A 16,006-nucleotide genomic window follows, 5' to 3' on the forward strand; every position below is an offset into this window, starting at 1 on the left:
CGATAAATAGACGGACAATGCTGTGATCAAGGGCTCGCGTGACGATCGGCAAAGGACGAACGGTCAGGCATCACGTCAGATTCATTTCCTATCATTTTTTTTTTTTCTCTCAACGTAAATCTACTAACAAGGTCGGAGTTTTATTCTGTCGTTTTATTGGTTCCCGGTTAGAACCCCACCCTTTGGTTTGCTAAATCATTGCAGAAACCATTACATAGCCAATAATTAACGAACGTCCTTCATTCTTGTCGGTGGAATTGTTTGCACGTTTCTCAGTGCAAATAAATTGACAGATATAATAGTTGTAATAGTAAATAATTCACGGAGGAGAAATTTCTGTTTTAACAGAAACAGATGTGGAATTTTCAAAGTTGAAATTTCAAACTTTATAAATACCACTGTCGGGAGAAAATTCGCCAAGTATTCGACGCGAGACAATGATGAAGTGGCTCGTGAATGACAATGAGCCAAGCAAACGGCCTCTAACAACTCTATCGATCTATTCTACTATATCTTCGATATTATCTGTAAACTGTAATTTCACAGAGCAAAATGCGGACACGAAGTTAATTGAACTCGAACGATTTAGAATTCGTCGTTAGTCAGAATTTCACCTGCGATGAATCTAACGAAATTACGGCGCAAGATCTAATAACATTTCTAAAATTCCTGGGCGCTCGTGTTAAAAATTGGGATTAGAACGTTCCGCCTCGACTTAATTCCAAGCCCGTTCGAAATCCACGCGTGTATGTGTCCCGTTTCGCCTCGCGATTAAAATTCATAACTTATCAACGTTCGCGTTTCCATACAGTTTATCGACCACTTGCTTTACGATGTTTTCCGTTCACGAAACAATCGGAACTCATAGTATCTGGGACTGGGTAATCGAGAAACGCGATAATTATTGTCATTCGTGTCGTACAGTCGTGATAACACGTAGAATAATCGCGAAAGTGAACGACTCCGTGGCCTCCTTTGGATGAACGCGAACAATTCTCGAGGCGGGCGATACACTCGCATGAAAATTTCACTTGTAGATAATTTGTGTAATCGAAAGTATCTTGATAAGTATAATGTATATAAAAAGTATTGATTGACAGATCGAATGTAGATAGTACGAAATCGAACCGCTGAAAATTACTGAAATTAATTCTGCAGAAACTCGGAAGAGATTCCAACCAGTCGCGCTGGCAACTGATTGCGGACCATAACGAGTGACCAGCACCGTATACAATAACTCGTCGCTTTCTTTTCGAACTCGTCGGTATCGTACGACATCACTGGATAGAAATTACTGAGACGTAATAAATTTATTATTTGTTTCGCCTATTTTGTTTTGCTTAAATGTACTTGATAACTGAGAAAATATTACGATTTTGGAACAAAAAATTCTCGACGTGCGTGGCACGCCATTCCAGCGCAAGAGAGGTTAATTCCGGATTTCTCTTCGAACGTTTCGTACTATAATTTCGAGCCGAACGTGTTCACCCTCGCAAAAAAAAAAAAAAAAAATGCGAGTAGAAGCAGACCGCATGGATCCCCGATACGTCTCCAAGTAACATCGATCCGCTCTGATTGCAGTTGATAGTGTTCTCGTCGGTCGGCGCGCTGCTGCACATCGTGGCTGGGAGCATAATTGTCTATAATTGGAGGAAGATTCTCGGCCCTTACTACAACAACAACGAATACTATCCGAGCAAACAGTACATGGACATGTTCATATCTGGCGCGGTGTTCACGTTCGTCAACGCGGTGGTTTTCTTCCTGGAGGTGTTCTTCATTATTTACACGAAGAGCATCGAGTGATGGAAAATGATGAGAAACGACGACGCAATCTTTAGATTAAGAGGAAACGCGTACGAGACACATTCGTAAGAGGAATTTGACTCGCAAATACGTCCGACGCTGCTGGCAGAGGTAAATCGTCAACGAGTTCAGGAAATGCATGAATAATTGATTTTACGGAAATGAGAAACGAGTGCAAATTGCTCGATATTAAGAATAATAACGAAATAGGGTTTGGCAGTTCAAATCATAGGATAATCTGAAAAGTTGCGTATCGAACGAATTTCGTAAAAAAACAATGTTATTTATATAGAGACGATTTGTTAAAAATTGTCAAGACACGTTGAAAACACAGAAACAGAGAAGAGTTGAAAAGAGGTTGAAATGATTTTCCCACCGAATGTGTTCTGGATCGTGCACTGAAAAGCGATCGTACACCAAAACGTCCAAAAGAAAAAAAAAAAAAAAACAATTCACGAGCCAAATATTCAAGGATTAATCGTAAGTTCCGATTCCGTCCGATCGTTTTCGACGAAACGTCAATTTAGATGTCAGACATTTATGAACAAATGTACAAACAGCACAGTGAATGAATTTCTACACTGTAGACCGTAGCTTTAAACGATGTGGGTTAGAATAATAATAATGTTTTAAATCAAATAGAATTTTTAGCATTGATCGCTTTCTTTTTAAGCAACATTTAGGAAAATCGAGCAGTTAACAATCCAAAGATTTTCTACGTTACGTGTATTTCATATTTTTAAAAGGCTATCTATAGAGATCTATATATTAAATATAATATATATACATATATATTTATAATCCAAAGTCTGTACAATTAGCGTAGCATTCTATTTAAGTGATATAATCGATAATCTGTACTTCTTACCTGTATCATATGTGTTTTATATGTGTTACGAATCTCAGAATTGCCATGAATATTTTAGATTTAATTAGTAAAAGTTATAGATTACTTTTTATATATTGTTAATTCTAACTACAATCGTAGCATTAAAAAAAAAAAAAAGAAACATTACAATTTCTCTTTATCACACGTTTGTCAACTTCTAGATCTATCGTATAGATTTAACAGAAATTCACGTGTCTTTATCAAAAATTCCGTCCAATTTTTAACATTATTATTAGAAGTCTTGTAACGCAAGATGTTGGCGAGTTAACATCTTTACATCGACAATCACTCGCGACGTAATTTTATAAAATGTAAAATCTATCGTTGAGAAATATATAGAAAGAAAAACTTATTGTAGCCGTATGCCATATATATAGTACATGTACAAAACAAGCGATGGACAAATAAGAAATGTTTTATTATTTGATTTTCAGTTCCAAATCCCGAATCCGTTGTCCTTCGACCAATAGCAAGTTCTGATTCAACGAAACTCATTTAGCACGATCACGAGTCACTCCTCTGAATATGATCTCGGGACGAAAAGACGTTGCAAGTCTATCGATAGGCGATGCATCGATGTAACGCGGCAATAAACAAAAAACTGGATCACGCGTGAAATGTCTGATGAACGAATGATTGAGGTTCGTTCGATGACAGGAAGCTGATAAAACATTTCAAAAGCCGATGATCATGGAGGGCGAAGGTTTCTTTATTTACCATCTATCCTCCTCCCGCTTTTGCGCCTCATCTTGTTACGCGAGACCATTTTTTTCAGCTCCGAAAGAGAAAAAGGCGCGTCCCTTGAGTGAAAAGTCGAGCTCTAAATGGAGATCGAGCGATTACGGAACCACAGTAATTCGAATAGCAATAAAACCAATCAGAATATTCCAATTCGTGAGTATCGATCGCAAACTATAGTGGCAACTACGTAACCCTAAGATGAAACTGGCCCTTTTCGTCGACTAGCTGGTGGTACTTCTCATCTTTCTACTTGTCATTTACACGACAAACCTACCCGACTATACCATACCGTCCATAATGTGCATTCTACTGATGGCCATCTGCGGAGTTTACGTTCTCGTCTTGTCGATCGATTTAATTACCCAGTTCATCGGTGGAGAATTGAACATGATGCCGGTGATCACATAAAAAAAAAAAAAAAAAAAAGAATTGCTCAAACTCGAACACGAGACATTTTCATTGCAGATGTTCCTCTTCTCCTTGCTGGGATTGATATTCTTCGCGATCGTTGCGTTTTATCTACTGCTCGTAAATAGGCCTTTGACGTGCCATCTCGTAACGATGGGCTCTCTTTCCATCATCGCGTTCATCCTCTTCGCAATCGACGTTTCGCTGATACACGTGTAAGTTCCGCGTTTCGACAGACACGCGACTCGATCCACTGACGTGCGCCTGCACTGTGTTTCGTGTTCAGATTTCGAAAACATACCTGCGATCTTTGTCAGCCGTGTTGCTGCGCGAGGCCGGCTGATGCGCTGTTTCAGAAGAAGTTCTTCGACCCCCTGTGCACCGAAGTAAGTTGGAGGAATTCAAAGGGGGAAGAATCTCTGTCGTTTCGAAATAAAATTTGTCCAATACGAAACGAATCTCGTGACAATTTTCTGCGTAACGTTACTTCGAAGCAATCTATGTTCCTGGATTGTCGCGTTTCTTTTAAGGTGTCTCTCTACAATCTAGACGATCAAACGTGACCTGACGACCAGCGTCAGCCGCATCAAGATACCCATCGACGAAAAAGACGCAGTGGCCGATCACAGAGAGAGAGAGGTCAGAGTGGCACATCGACGACAGTACGTCGATTGTCCGACCAGTGCTCGGACGTTGTGCGACGTGGAAGTTGCCGACGTTCAAACGGATGACAAGAAAACGTTGAGCAAAAAGTGCCAAGTAATTAGCGTACTAATTCTAAGTATTGGATAATCAGTCATCACTGATAGCTACGAACATATTTTGCCAGACTCGGCTGGAAGTGAAAGAGGTGCCGGCGCAAACGGTGAGCAGATGCGAGCTATGCAAACGTGCTATTGAGCTCACGGCAAGTCCCTCAGTTCAGCCTACGACGCAACAGCCATCCTGCATTTCTTATCCTGCGTTTGTGCAGCTCCTTCGAGGATCAACAACGTGCTGTCCAGGGTTAGTAATACTAGCCAGTCGTCCTCTACTATCAACTCTTTCGCTCTTTAGTCTCTACGACGAAGAATGATCTCGCTGTGTCATACGAGTGACTGTTGAGAAAGTGTTCTTAAGTTTCTCGTAATTTCTTGTAATTGAAGAGCGAAATAGTTTTGGAATTTCCCTCCCACGAAATTCCGCGAATGAGATGTTACCTCTTTCGTAGATCGTAATCATTTTCCTTGTACGTTTTGTCAGGTGTAGGTGTGTCACAGGTATAATTCAAATGTCGCAGCAGCAGCAAACGCAGCGGTTGGAGCAATTGAAACAGGACGATGAAACGACGAGGGAACAGCAAGTTACCAAGAGATCCTGCGACTCGTTGACGAGTGAGAAAATAACTCGCCTGTATCAGGTTGCGAGCGTTAATTAAATAGACGGCAAACGCATGACTTTCCTTAGTATGAAAAAATAATACAATTATATATCCGATATTACCATAAAACGTTCAGAATATATCACGAATGGAAAAGTGGTTATTTCTTCGATAAGTGAGAACGACGACCATGTACCTCGTGATCCATCAGCGATATTGACATTTAATTTTTATAGAGTGGGCCAAAAGTTTCTTTCCACCTACTTTTTTAAATGAAACATCAGAATATAGGAGAAAAAACTAACTTTTAAATTAAATCTAAGTTCACACAGTTTTAAAAATTATTTCTTTCAAACGAAGACCGTCCGTAAATTGATAGAATTACGGATTTATCTTCGTAGGAAGTGATTTTTGGGCTGTCCTGTATTGTGAAATGAATTAATTACTAAGCTTTCTTGCTTTCTTCAAGAACGCACCAAGCCTGAAGTGCAAGATCCGAAATTAACAGCAGTCTCGGGCACAATCACCAAGCTGACTCTCGCTTCTTACTGCGTCGCGCCCAAGAAAACAGACGCGTGTTGTCAAACGTTTAGGGAAGCGTAAGCTTTATGTTTCGACAAACACAAACAAACAAACGCCTCCCTCTTGATTAATCATTATGTATTGCTTCGTTTCTCCACGCGGGCGCGTGTACTTGATAACAGGGAGAAAGACAAGTCGGAACAAACGAGGAGGACGAGGATCACCGCAGTGAGACTCGACAAGAGGACGAAGAAGATGAGAACAGCGAGTACCGACACAAAGAAGCTAAAATCTCCAGTGAGGATCGTGAAACCCTTGCCAGAAAAAGTGGAGAAGTCTTTCAATAAAGAAAATTCCGATACCGAGAGATCGACGCTGTTCAAAACCTCGACATGTCTTTTGTTCAAATCTTCGGACAGTGCCGACTCGAAGTATTCTCTGGTCAATTCGTCGAAAAGTGACAAAGAGATAGATACTGCAAAGAATAGCTCAATTTGTTTGAAAGAAATCAAGGCAACGAAATCGGTTTCGAGCTCGAACTCGAGCATAAACAGGGGTAGCAGAAACACTGCAGGAAAAGACAAACAGCAGAAGACAGACACAATCGCTGGCAAAGGAAGCGAGAGGATCGCCGCGACGATGCACGAAGGAAGTTGTGAAAAGAAATCAAAAGGAAACCCAGAAGACAGTGAGGTTTCCGATGATGAATGCTGTAAATCGATCGTGGAACATTCGGTCAGCGAAATTGACGCGGGAGCTCTCTGTCAAATGGAAACGCAAACGTAAGGAATGATTGTATCTGCGTATCTTATTGTTAGTAATGTGTATCTTGTATCTTTGTGATATTTTAGTTTCGAAAGTTCTCAAATTTCACGAGTTTAGGTGACAATCGGTTGATAGATTTCTGATTTTATCGCGTTCTGGTTGAAATGTATATAATAAGGAGAAAGGGATTTAAATTCATTTTTATTAAATTCATTTTCATCTTTGCATTTACCTTCTAAGGATATTTAAATCGCCAGGCAAAGTTTAATTTTACATGTTTTCATATAAATTATTGTATTTCCTATATTTTCAAAGTTAATCAAATCGAATAAAGACTCAAAACAAGAAGAGAGAGACCGTCGATATATCGGATATTCGACTTTTTCAGATATTATATCGGACGTTGGTACTTAAAAGGTAGTACTTAAGAAAGTATATATAGTACATTTTCTAGAGAAATTAATTTCTTTTTACATTGTTACGGCTCGGTAAAATATTATCGATGTGACTTCAAAGTGAAACGCGTCGTAAAATGAGACCTGCACGTTTCTAATCACGTTTGACCGTAATACACGGCTGATAATACGCAAAAAAGGTTGCGTTAGCCACAGTGTTGTGTTAAGTCACTCGATCTAACTTTATTCTTTCCCACGTGTCTATTGGCTTTCTCTGATTTTATCAATTTCAATTCCGCAGAACTTCTGCAGAAATATCATCCCCAGCTAACAGATTGAAAAGAACCTACGGATTTCGAAGGAACAAAGTCGAACCTATTGGCTTGTCGTAAGAAAACCACATTTTCGTTTTTAATTCTAAAAGAGGACACGAGCCCGTATCTACGTATGCACATTTCGTTCATTTTCAGGCACACTGACGCCGATAATCAAACGCCAGATCATAGCGAGGGTTCTATGATTTGCAGTAAAGAGGTGACAGAGATAATCGTACCACGAGCAGAATTCTAGAAAAATATCCCTTCGCTAAAAATACTAATCACACGCTAGTCTTTTATAACGCGATATTTGATGAAATACTTTGTAGGTGATCGTTGCGGACGAATCTTCCCTCGAACCAAAGCAAGTCTGCGCAGTTTGCAAGAGGATACAGGTTAACTTAAGACACCTTGATGCTCAATACACCCGTATTTGGAAATATATTTTATCCTGTGTCTCATTTTCATCAGGTACCTGCGTCGTCGAGTTTGAATCAGTACTACACTTATCACAGAGACAAGAAAGGACGATTCTACTGTGAATATTGCGCGACTCCGAGTTTAACTACCAAAGTATTAATCGATGCACACATATATCGCACTGCATATTGCAGCGTAAAGCAGCGCATAGTGCAACGTTATGTTTCAACGTTTCAGGTGTCGTATAAAAGTGGCCAGAAGAGTTTGAAGTGTGCAAGATGTGGCAGTTACATACACGCGAAGAATATCCAAGTAAGAAGTTTAGTTGCCATTCTCTGTTTTACCGAGTTGCGCTACTTGCTTCTTATTTTGATTTTCAGGGCACTAGAAATAAGTCTGACAGTTGTCCACACTGTGGTCAAGCGTGGACGCCTGCACAGTCAAACGTGGCAGGGCAACATTCACGGAAAAACTGACAAAATGCGTTCTTAGAGAAATAAGGGGAAATGCTCGTGTATATAAATGAAAAACTATATGACTGAGAGAAGAAGCAGGCAACAGAGTTATAAGTATTCGATCATTGAAACTTAATTAAGTAATAATTCTTGACATACAACTAGCTGTGTGTAAAATATTGAGCAAAGTATTCTGGAACGTTATTTTATTTCATTAGACAACGTCGTTGATTACAAGAGAAAAAATGTTAACAATGTTACGTGGTCATGGTCGATTGTAAAATATTTGTATGTATCATAAAATGTCATTGTGTCTTAACATTATTTCTAGTGTTTATAATAAATTATAATTTGCGCCTAAAAATTGTGCCTTCCTTTGAACGTCGGTTGTACGAGCTATTTGATTGGAAGAATGATGTACAATAAGCGATTACACACGGAAACACGAAGATACAAAGGATCGAAGCTCGAAAAAGTTTAACAATTTATTCAGCTTCGGAAGACAGAAGTATATGCTACATATCGCTAATATAAAATTATATAAAGATTCTCTCTGTCGATATAGATTTTTATGATTACAATAATAAGAAACAACGATTAGCCTAGTAGCTAGCTTATAATTATTAGTAGCTAACTTGTAATTATTCTTTGGTATAAAACGAGTTTACTTCATCACGTAATAGAAACTCTTGGAGCGATAAATTAATCCACTAGGAACGTCAGCTTATAAAATTAAAAATTTTCCACTCTATATTTAAGTGGAACAATAAAATGTGGAAATTTTTTGGGAAAAAAATTGTGGACGCAATATTTACGTGGAACATGTTACAAAAAGAATCACTAAGTATATATGCTTAACAAACAAAATTGTATCACAAGATTGAGAACAGTGATTGTAAAAAAGAAAAAAAAAAAAGACAAATCATTAATTTCTTTCAAATACTGATTAGCAAAATCTCCCAATTCGACCATGGCACACACGTCACGATATCATACTGTTATCTCGAACATTAAATTTATAATATCGATCGCAAATTGTTTCTCTTTCAGTTATTCTAATTTCTACTCAAGAATCGCTGTTCACCAAGATAAATGAATCCAACAAACATCGAATTTCAGAGAATATCAGCATGAATTCAACATCAAACATCTATGTTTTCTAAATATATATATATATCTACGTTATATAATGGCACCCAACGAAGCAAAACAATATTTCATAATCACATCACTTTCTACAGCAATAATCTGTGCTCTTTATAATTAATCTTTAAAGTTGAGATCAGTGATTGTAAAAAAAAAAAAAGAAAAGAAACAAACCACTAATTTCTTTCAAATACTGATTAGAAAAATCTGCCAATTCGACAATGGCGCACACATATAATTACCCCAAACATTAAACAATAAAAATTAATTTCGATAATAATTTTCTCTTCTATCCCAATTGTTTCATTATTATCGAATGTTATCACGGATTCAACTACGTTTGAAAATACATCTTTTCTGGCAACAGTTTTAAATATATATATATATATATCTTTGTTGCGTAATGACACCCAAACGAAGCAAGGCAATACCTCAGAATACCTCGCATAGCTTTCGACAATAATAATCGACGTTCTTTGCAATTAATCTTCAAAGTTTTCGAAACTTCTCCTCAAACTGCAACTTATGTTCTGCGAACGTCGTGTCTTTCATCGGGTTAATAGGATTCATGCGATTCTCGTACGCGAATCTTTCGTCAAAGTTCAACGTAGTACTCAAGAGGGAATCGTAATTTCGCTGCAGCGAGTTGCTAATCATCTGATGATGGTTCAAATACTTGTAATCGTATGCAGTTCTGTTTGGTATCACTGACACGCTTGCAGGTTGTTCCCGATAATAATTCTCCGTGGGCAGAAATTCGGGAGGGAAGGAACCGATCGCTGTCGGTTTCACGTCGTTCGACGAAAACTGTTGGGGGAAATATCCGCGACTCGGTTCGTCGAGAAACGCCGGTAACTCTCGAACGTTTTGTAAATTGTACATCAAATTTTGACTTGGATACTGGACGTAGTCCATTCTGTTATTCTGCTCTGCAGCACTGATCGCGAAATTCTGGCAGCAACCGTTATACTGATAACAATTTGCAAGTTGGCGGTTAGCTTCGTTCCACGGGTGAGGATGCAGGAAATTATTCGACAACTGGCGAACGCTATTTTCTACGGGGACGTGTTCGCTATTATAGATAGTCTGCTCTTGGTTAACGCAATTTTTAGTATCGTTCTCGGTTGTAATGTTCAAGCCTCGAGAGAAATTTTCCACGAAACTGCCGGGCAAGTCCCAACCGTTAACCGATTGGAAATCGTTCAAAGATAGCCTCGGTGAATTGAAACTACCTTGACGATGACAAGAGCAGTCTGCTCTGCAATTGTTCACCAGATCGCAAGGGACGTTTCTCGAGAAATTTTGTATACTGCCCAAAGTCTCGTTCGAACGTCTTTGCAGGCCGTTCCACTTTGGATTCCTCGAGCGTTTTCCTCTATATAGGTAGGACAAGTACGGACCAGTTGCAGGAACGATCATTCTCGATTCGTCCTGTTGCGCGCAGTTCTTAAAGAGTTTGTCTTGCGAAGCAAAGTGATCTAGACTGTATCTCAGATTTTCATTCACGTCGGACGTTTGGCCGAGGTCTGCTTTGGTTTTGCACTTCTTCCTCACGCGCTCCACCAGCAAGCAATTGGAGCAAACCGAACTTCTCGATTGGCACTTTTCAACCGTGTACTGATCCGTTGGACTATCGAGACCTCTTGAAGAATCGAACGACGCGGCTTTTATCGGTCGACCTTTCTGAATCGGTGGCTCGGTTGATCTTTGCGTTCGTTGATTGTTCGCCGCGTTGGATCGTTTATCGCTGCGACCCGCCACTTTTTTATCTCTAATTTGCTCGATAAAGGTTTTCGTTATTTCCACGTTGCCCTCCTCGTCGCACGTTCCGCTTTCTTCGTACTGCGCAAATTGTTGACAATTCAATAGATTTATTTCAAACGGTACATTCATTCCGGTTAATCGAAAGTTGACGAAGAGAGGCTCTGCGTTGGCAATGTCGCTGTTTGCAAATCGCGATAAACTTTCCGATAAACCTTGGAGAATATATCTTTAAAACTATTCCAATAATACAATGTAACGTGCAAAACGACTTGACATATAATACAAGAACATAAAAATGAATATATACATATATAGATAGGGAAATTATGAGTTACCTAAATTCGTAATGAAAAATAAATAAATAATCATATGGCGAATAATATTACGATGAAATCTCTCTCACGAATAGTTAACCTGATACTCAGATTCTATTAATTGATGTATGTTATTCTCTTAGGAAATTATAAATTGTTTATCTCGCTCTGCGCTTGACAAGCGAAGCAAATGGAGTACTCAGTTAACTACAAAAATTAAAAAGAAAAAAAAAAGAGAAAAAAGAAACTGATTATCTTCTCTCGAGGCTATGATATGCGGTACAAGCTGGTTATGGTAATTTTGTTCGACAGTTACGAACCATCTCTGCCTTGGCCAAGTAAATCCATAATTTCCGCCACGTGCTGAACTTGTGTTGATCGCTGAAGTTGTAGCGCATTTCCTTCGAGGCGTATCTCGTTGCCAAGGGACTACGATAGTCACAATGTTCACTGTTTTCGACCGTCGACAAATTCATTTTCTTCCCCGTATTTTAATTCGCCTAGTATTACAGCACGATACTCGAAAAAATACTTTGTATAACGCGAGAACGAAGAAGCACGCGATCAGCTGATTTACTCGACACGTTTGACGCTGCGCAATCTCTTTAATGAACGCCGACGCTCGCGCTGCCTCTTTTGGCGGGAATACGAACTAATAGATTCAAACGATCTTACCACGCCGTGGAATAATGTTTCTTCATTCTTTTGCGCGTAACTTTAATTTGGAAGAACAGTTGTTTAAAGTGTTTAACGCGAAAGAAAAATTGATACACGCTGAACATATTAGTGTATATATACTGCTGAATATATTATAAATTTGGAGACTGAATATATATTATAATTTAGTATACGAAGGTAAACGAATCTTTAATAAATTTTGAAATAAATAATTATTTTGATTATCAATTATTGATCACTAATTATGTTTTTGAATGAATAGAAATAATAACTCTGCGACTGTAACCTACGTTATAAGAAAGGATTTTCCTGTTATGTGTGTGTGTGTGTGAGAGAGAGATTATTGCCTACTTCAAGATATTCAAGATAAAAATATTGTTTAAAATTTTAATATTTACAGAACAAAAATTATATTTAACAAAATGCCACTTGTAGAACACGACGAAATTATAAGACACATCCTATTTTTAGAAATCAATGCGTGAACTTTATTTTTATCTTTTACCTTGTATTAATATTACTCATCTTTTTCTCCCAATTGTTGTTTTTGGATAACCATAGGGATGTTTTTTCAAATAATTGTTAATGTTGTAGTATTTTAAAATTTTTCAAAAGACAGTAATATTTGTTCTTCAAATTATTAATGAAATTAATTTCGATATTGTTTAGTTTTCTTTTATAAGATATTCAGTTTTTTTTTAAAATGTAAACACACTATTTTTAATACATATTTAATACATATTTAATACACGTTTAACATTCTCTATTTGCTTTACCTATTTAAAGAAAATTGTCTTATAATTTTGTCACGATTGGAAAATCGTACTTTCTTAAATATAATTGATATTTTTTAAGTGGTAAAACGATAATTCTACGTGAAAGAATGTATCTTGAAGTAAACAATATTCCTGTCTGAAATCGAAATTTCCCATTTGCGTACGCATGCAGATAAAAAAAAAATTCCTTCTTATAACAGTTTCCATGATTTTTATCTCATAGTATAAATAAATAATAAATCATTGTGTGATTTGTTTTTTGTGGCATTGTCGCAACAGTTATAAAATAATTCGACAAAAAGGTTGACACTCTCTTGGTTACCATGGTTATTATGTTCAATAAACTAGGTACGATTGTCATTTCTTTCTTGAAAGCGGAAATTGAATTGCGGCATGAATTTGTCGCGATGTAAATTACAATGAAGGTAACCTAGGATCCAAGTATGCGAGGTTTTTGACTCTGGTAAATCGCAATGCCATTTGCAGAGGCAACTTAACAAGGGAAAGTACCCACGTTCCATTTTCTCATAATTGACCGATGTCATTGTTCTTTATACGCGAAAGGAAAATCGTATTGCCACTGATGGCGATTTGCAAACGCTAACCTCCCTTCGTCAAATTCTTATCGTTCATTCGAACGTAATAATGTTATTTTTTTTTTAAATTAATTTGAGTCTGAGTTGAAATTAATTTCTTTAGACTAACTCAAACAGAATCGTTATACGCACCACGTTGAAAGGTGTCATATTCGCATTAGCCCATTCTATATTGACCTCGCAATTTTTAAAAAGCGACATCGATTCAGGCACCAGTATTTTCCTCGCCATGGCAGCGCTTCGATGAGTTTTATACGAAACCAAAACGTAGTAAAGGCAGCCATTAGAGTTTCTATAAACGGCCACTTTATCAACGTCATCGGTCATCTCATAAATTCTCTGAAAAAACACAAAAAAAAAAAAAAAAATGAAAAAATTAAGCAATTTGCCATTAATGGAACGACACAAGAGGGAACCAGTATAGAGAAACAAAATAAATAATAAGTCGGAAAATATCAACAACCAACCTTGACGATGGATTTAGAATCGAGATTTCGAGGGAGGCGATTAATACACAGCCGACAATTATTGACACTTGGAACAACACCGAGTCTTTTCCCCGGGTAGATTTCGTAATGATGCAATTCTTTAACAGCACGAGCTGCCTCCTCTTCGGTAGTGTACATGATAAAACAGTAACCCCTGTTTGTGCCAGAGAACTCCATCATCAAGCGTAACTCGTAAATCGTTCCTACTGAACTGAATATGTGAACAATGTCGGGTTCGTAATAATTTCGCGGGATACTGCCGACGAAAATCTCGCATTTCGGGCCAGGAGGTGGTCCAGTCCAGCCTGGCGGTGGGCCGAGCTTCCTTTGACCATTAACTTGGGTCAACGTCAACTGATTATCAGTTAAGAATTTTAACAGTTTTAAATCGGTTTCCATTTGTTCCTCTCTCCTCAAGTCTCGCGCTTTGTTGGCGGTCCGTGACTGTGCGACGAATCTCCGAGTGCTCGCTTGATTTGTTTGAAAATGATCATTATTAATATTCCTTTTGTTTTTTTCTTAAACGAGAAATAAAAATATTCTGACGTGGAATATACGCGTGAGTTTGATATTGATTAAACAGTGCACGCTCTTGATAAAAGTATAAATATACAAAACATAACAATAAGCATAAGATAATTGCAAAAGTAACTATATCGATTTTCAATGATACGTTTGTCTTTTTACAATGAATAAATGAGAAAATAAAATACCATCAACTACGTATTTGATTATTCGGGAACCCGATCGTTTTTTTTATAAATATCACTTACCAGTATCACTCACCTAATTGTTGTTCAATATTGTCTTCGGCGTTAACACTGTTGAGAGACTCGTTTGATTGTGGAATCGTCGAAACAGATTCCATTTTTTTCTCTCTTTATCGATCTGAACGTCGCACTTTTTAATTATTAATTGACATTTGCCTCTTCTTTCTGTTACAATTCTGTCATCAATCTGTCACGTTAAACCGTCATCTTATAAGAAATTGATTTTATCTGCAGTTGCGACGAAATACGAGCGAGTAAAGATCTATCTATTGGAAATCTTTTTGAAACGGAGAACAGATAACGGGGAAGAGTCGGAGGATCGATGATAAATAGCACGCTTTCAAGAAGACTGATGCACTAAAACCATGGCTTTATGGGCCAAGTGTACGAGATCAGATGGCGCTTATTTCGGATTGGTTGCCTCCTCCTCCATTGGATAAATTTATTTTTTATTTAGTCTTTGGAGGGGAGATATGTATTCGTTTCTTCCTTCATCCTGTAAATCCTTTTCCCTCTCGTTACGCATCGCCGCTTTCTTCTGTTTTCCTTCGTCGAGTCCATTTCAGAAGATGCGTGTGTCGATGTTTGAATATCTTCCCAATATTTTTGTTCTTCTTTTTTTTTTTATTTTATTTAATTTAAAGAGCCTTCTCCACTCAATTGTTAAATACATATATTGCAATTATTAATTATTACATTATTACAATCTCTTGAATGTAATAGTTTTTAAATTAATATATATAACGTGATATTTCTTCTGAGAGTTCAAACTTAGCGCGAATTATTATGGTTATTTTAGTGAATAAAGAATGAATAAAGAAATTTTCCACCTACTGCTCGAGGAAAGTACGTACTTTAGATTCCTCGATGTTACATTGTTTCTTGGGCAACCTGTTGCCCGCTCGAAGACTGAGACCAACGACTGTTCGGATAGAGTTTCTGATATTACAATGTAGGCGAACTGTCATGAACGCGACGAAATTGGAACGTTGTGAAGAGAAAGAAAATCATTCGTAAATAAAACGTCTTATACAAAAATTCTGGAATCTTTCTCAGTTAAAACAATTTCTAAAGGAAATTCGACTTTGCGTGAAACAATGATTGTACTTCCGGTGAAATAAACTACAGTATTGAAGTTTCAGATGATTCACAGCTATTACAGATGACTCAAGACGAAAATTATATTACGCAGGACCTCGAATTAACAATCGTGTCGTATCAAGCATCGTTGCAATCTTTTTTACATTATTCTAAGCTCGATCAATGTTGCTGTTATGATGCATCGATGAATCATTTGACGGTTTTCATGCACGATTATTTATCAGTCAAATTAACACATTCTAGAAATTTCTGAAAACGTTAAGAAGAATTCAGAACTCCAAGGGAGATAAAAATA

General features: G+C 37.6%; 4 protein-coding genes across 4 annotated transcripts in view; 2 read left to right on the plus strand and 2 right to left on the minus strand.

Moving 5' to 3' along the window:
• LOC122534794 overlaps window positions 1–3,120 on the plus strand; it is a 5,404-nt gene extending 2,284 nt beyond the window's left edge. Inside the window, exon 4 of the mRNA XM_043665765.1 lies at window positions 1,582–3,120. Coding sequence (XP_043521700.1) covers window positions 1,582–1,806 — 225 coding nt within the window. The 3' untranslated portion in view covers window positions 1,807–3,120. The remainder of the gene's footprint in view (window positions 1–1,581) is intronic.
• The window catches only part of LOC122534792 (adenylosuccinate lyase), a 27,142-nt gene extending 15,231 nt beyond the window's left edge, over window positions 1–11,911 (minus strand). Inside the window, exon 1 of the mRNA XM_043665763.1 lies at window positions 11,623–11,911. Within this exon, the coding sequence (XP_043521698.1) occupies window positions 11,623–11,778 (156 nt within the window). The 5' untranslated portion in view covers window positions 11,779–11,911. The remainder of the gene's footprint in view (window positions 1–11,622) is intronic.
• Window positions 3,256–8,863, plus strand: LOC122534790. The gene is made up of 15 exons (XM_043665761.1): window positions 3,256–3,398; window positions 3,471–3,832; window positions 3,902–4,059; window positions 4,131–4,230; window positions 4,394–4,603; window positions 4,674–4,849; window positions 5,087–5,217; window positions 5,674–5,803; window positions 5,909–6,508; window positions 7,188–7,274; window positions 7,357–7,420; window positions 7,533–7,598; window positions 7,675–7,776; window positions 7,861–7,935; window positions 8,004–8,863. Exons 2-15 carry the CDS (start codon window positions 3,734–3,736, stop codon window positions 8,097–8,099), a joined length of 2,094 nt encoding a protein of 697 aa, XP_043521696.1. The 5' UTR covers window positions 3,256–3,398; window positions 3,471–3,733; the 3' UTR covers window positions 8,100–8,863.
• LOC122534791 lies at window positions 8,288–15,202 on the minus strand. The gene is made up of 4 exons (XM_043665762.1): window positions 14,627–15,202; window positions 13,820–14,310; window positions 13,485–13,691; window positions 8,288–11,066 (listed from the first exon to the last, which is right to left on the minus strand). Exons 1-4 carry the CDS (start codon window positions 14,706–14,708, stop codon window positions 9,714–9,716), a joined length of 2,133 nt encoding a protein of 710 aa, XP_043521697.1. The 5' UTR covers window positions 14,709–15,202; the 3' UTR covers window positions 8,288–9,713.
• Between the last annotated feature and the right edge of the window lie 804 nt (window positions 15,203–16,006).

This window comes from Frieseomelitta varia, unplaced genomic scaffold (assembly GCF_011392965.1).
Source record: "Frieseomelitta varia isolate USP_RPSP 00005682 unplaced genomic scaffold, Fvar_1.2 scaffold_640, whole genome shotgun sequence".
In the NCBI taxonomy this organism is placed as follows: domain Eukaryota; kingdom Metazoa; phylum Arthropoda; class Insecta; order Hymenoptera; family Apidae; genus Frieseomelitta; species Frieseomelitta varia.

Bases quoted from the DNA above. Each gene is read 5' to 3' on its own strand.
- LOC122534790 (XM_043665761.1), top strand. From the start codon at position 3,734: ATGTGCATTCTACTGATGGCCATCTGCGGAGTTTACGTTCTCGTCTTG. The intron at 6,509-7,187 runs GTAAGGAATGAT...TCAATTCCGCAG, and splicing joins TGTCAAATGGAAACGCAAAC to AACTTCTGCAGAAATATCAT. The intron at 7,599-7,674 runs GTTAACTTAAGA...CATTTTCATCAG, and splicing joins CAGTTTGCAAGAGGATACAG to GTACCTGCGTCGTCGAGTTT.
- LOC122534791 (XM_043665762.1), bottom strand. From the start codon at position 14,708: ATGGAATCTGTTTCGACGATTCCACAATCAAACGAGTCTCTCAACAGT. The intron at 14,311-14,626 runs GTGAGTGATACT...AAACAAATCAAG, and splicing joins CAATATTGAACAACAATTAG to CGAGCACTCGGAGATTCGTC. The intron at 11,067-13,484 runs GTGCGTATAACG...CAATTTGCGCAG, and splicing joins ATATGACACCTTTCAACGTG to TACGAAGAAAGCGGAACGTG.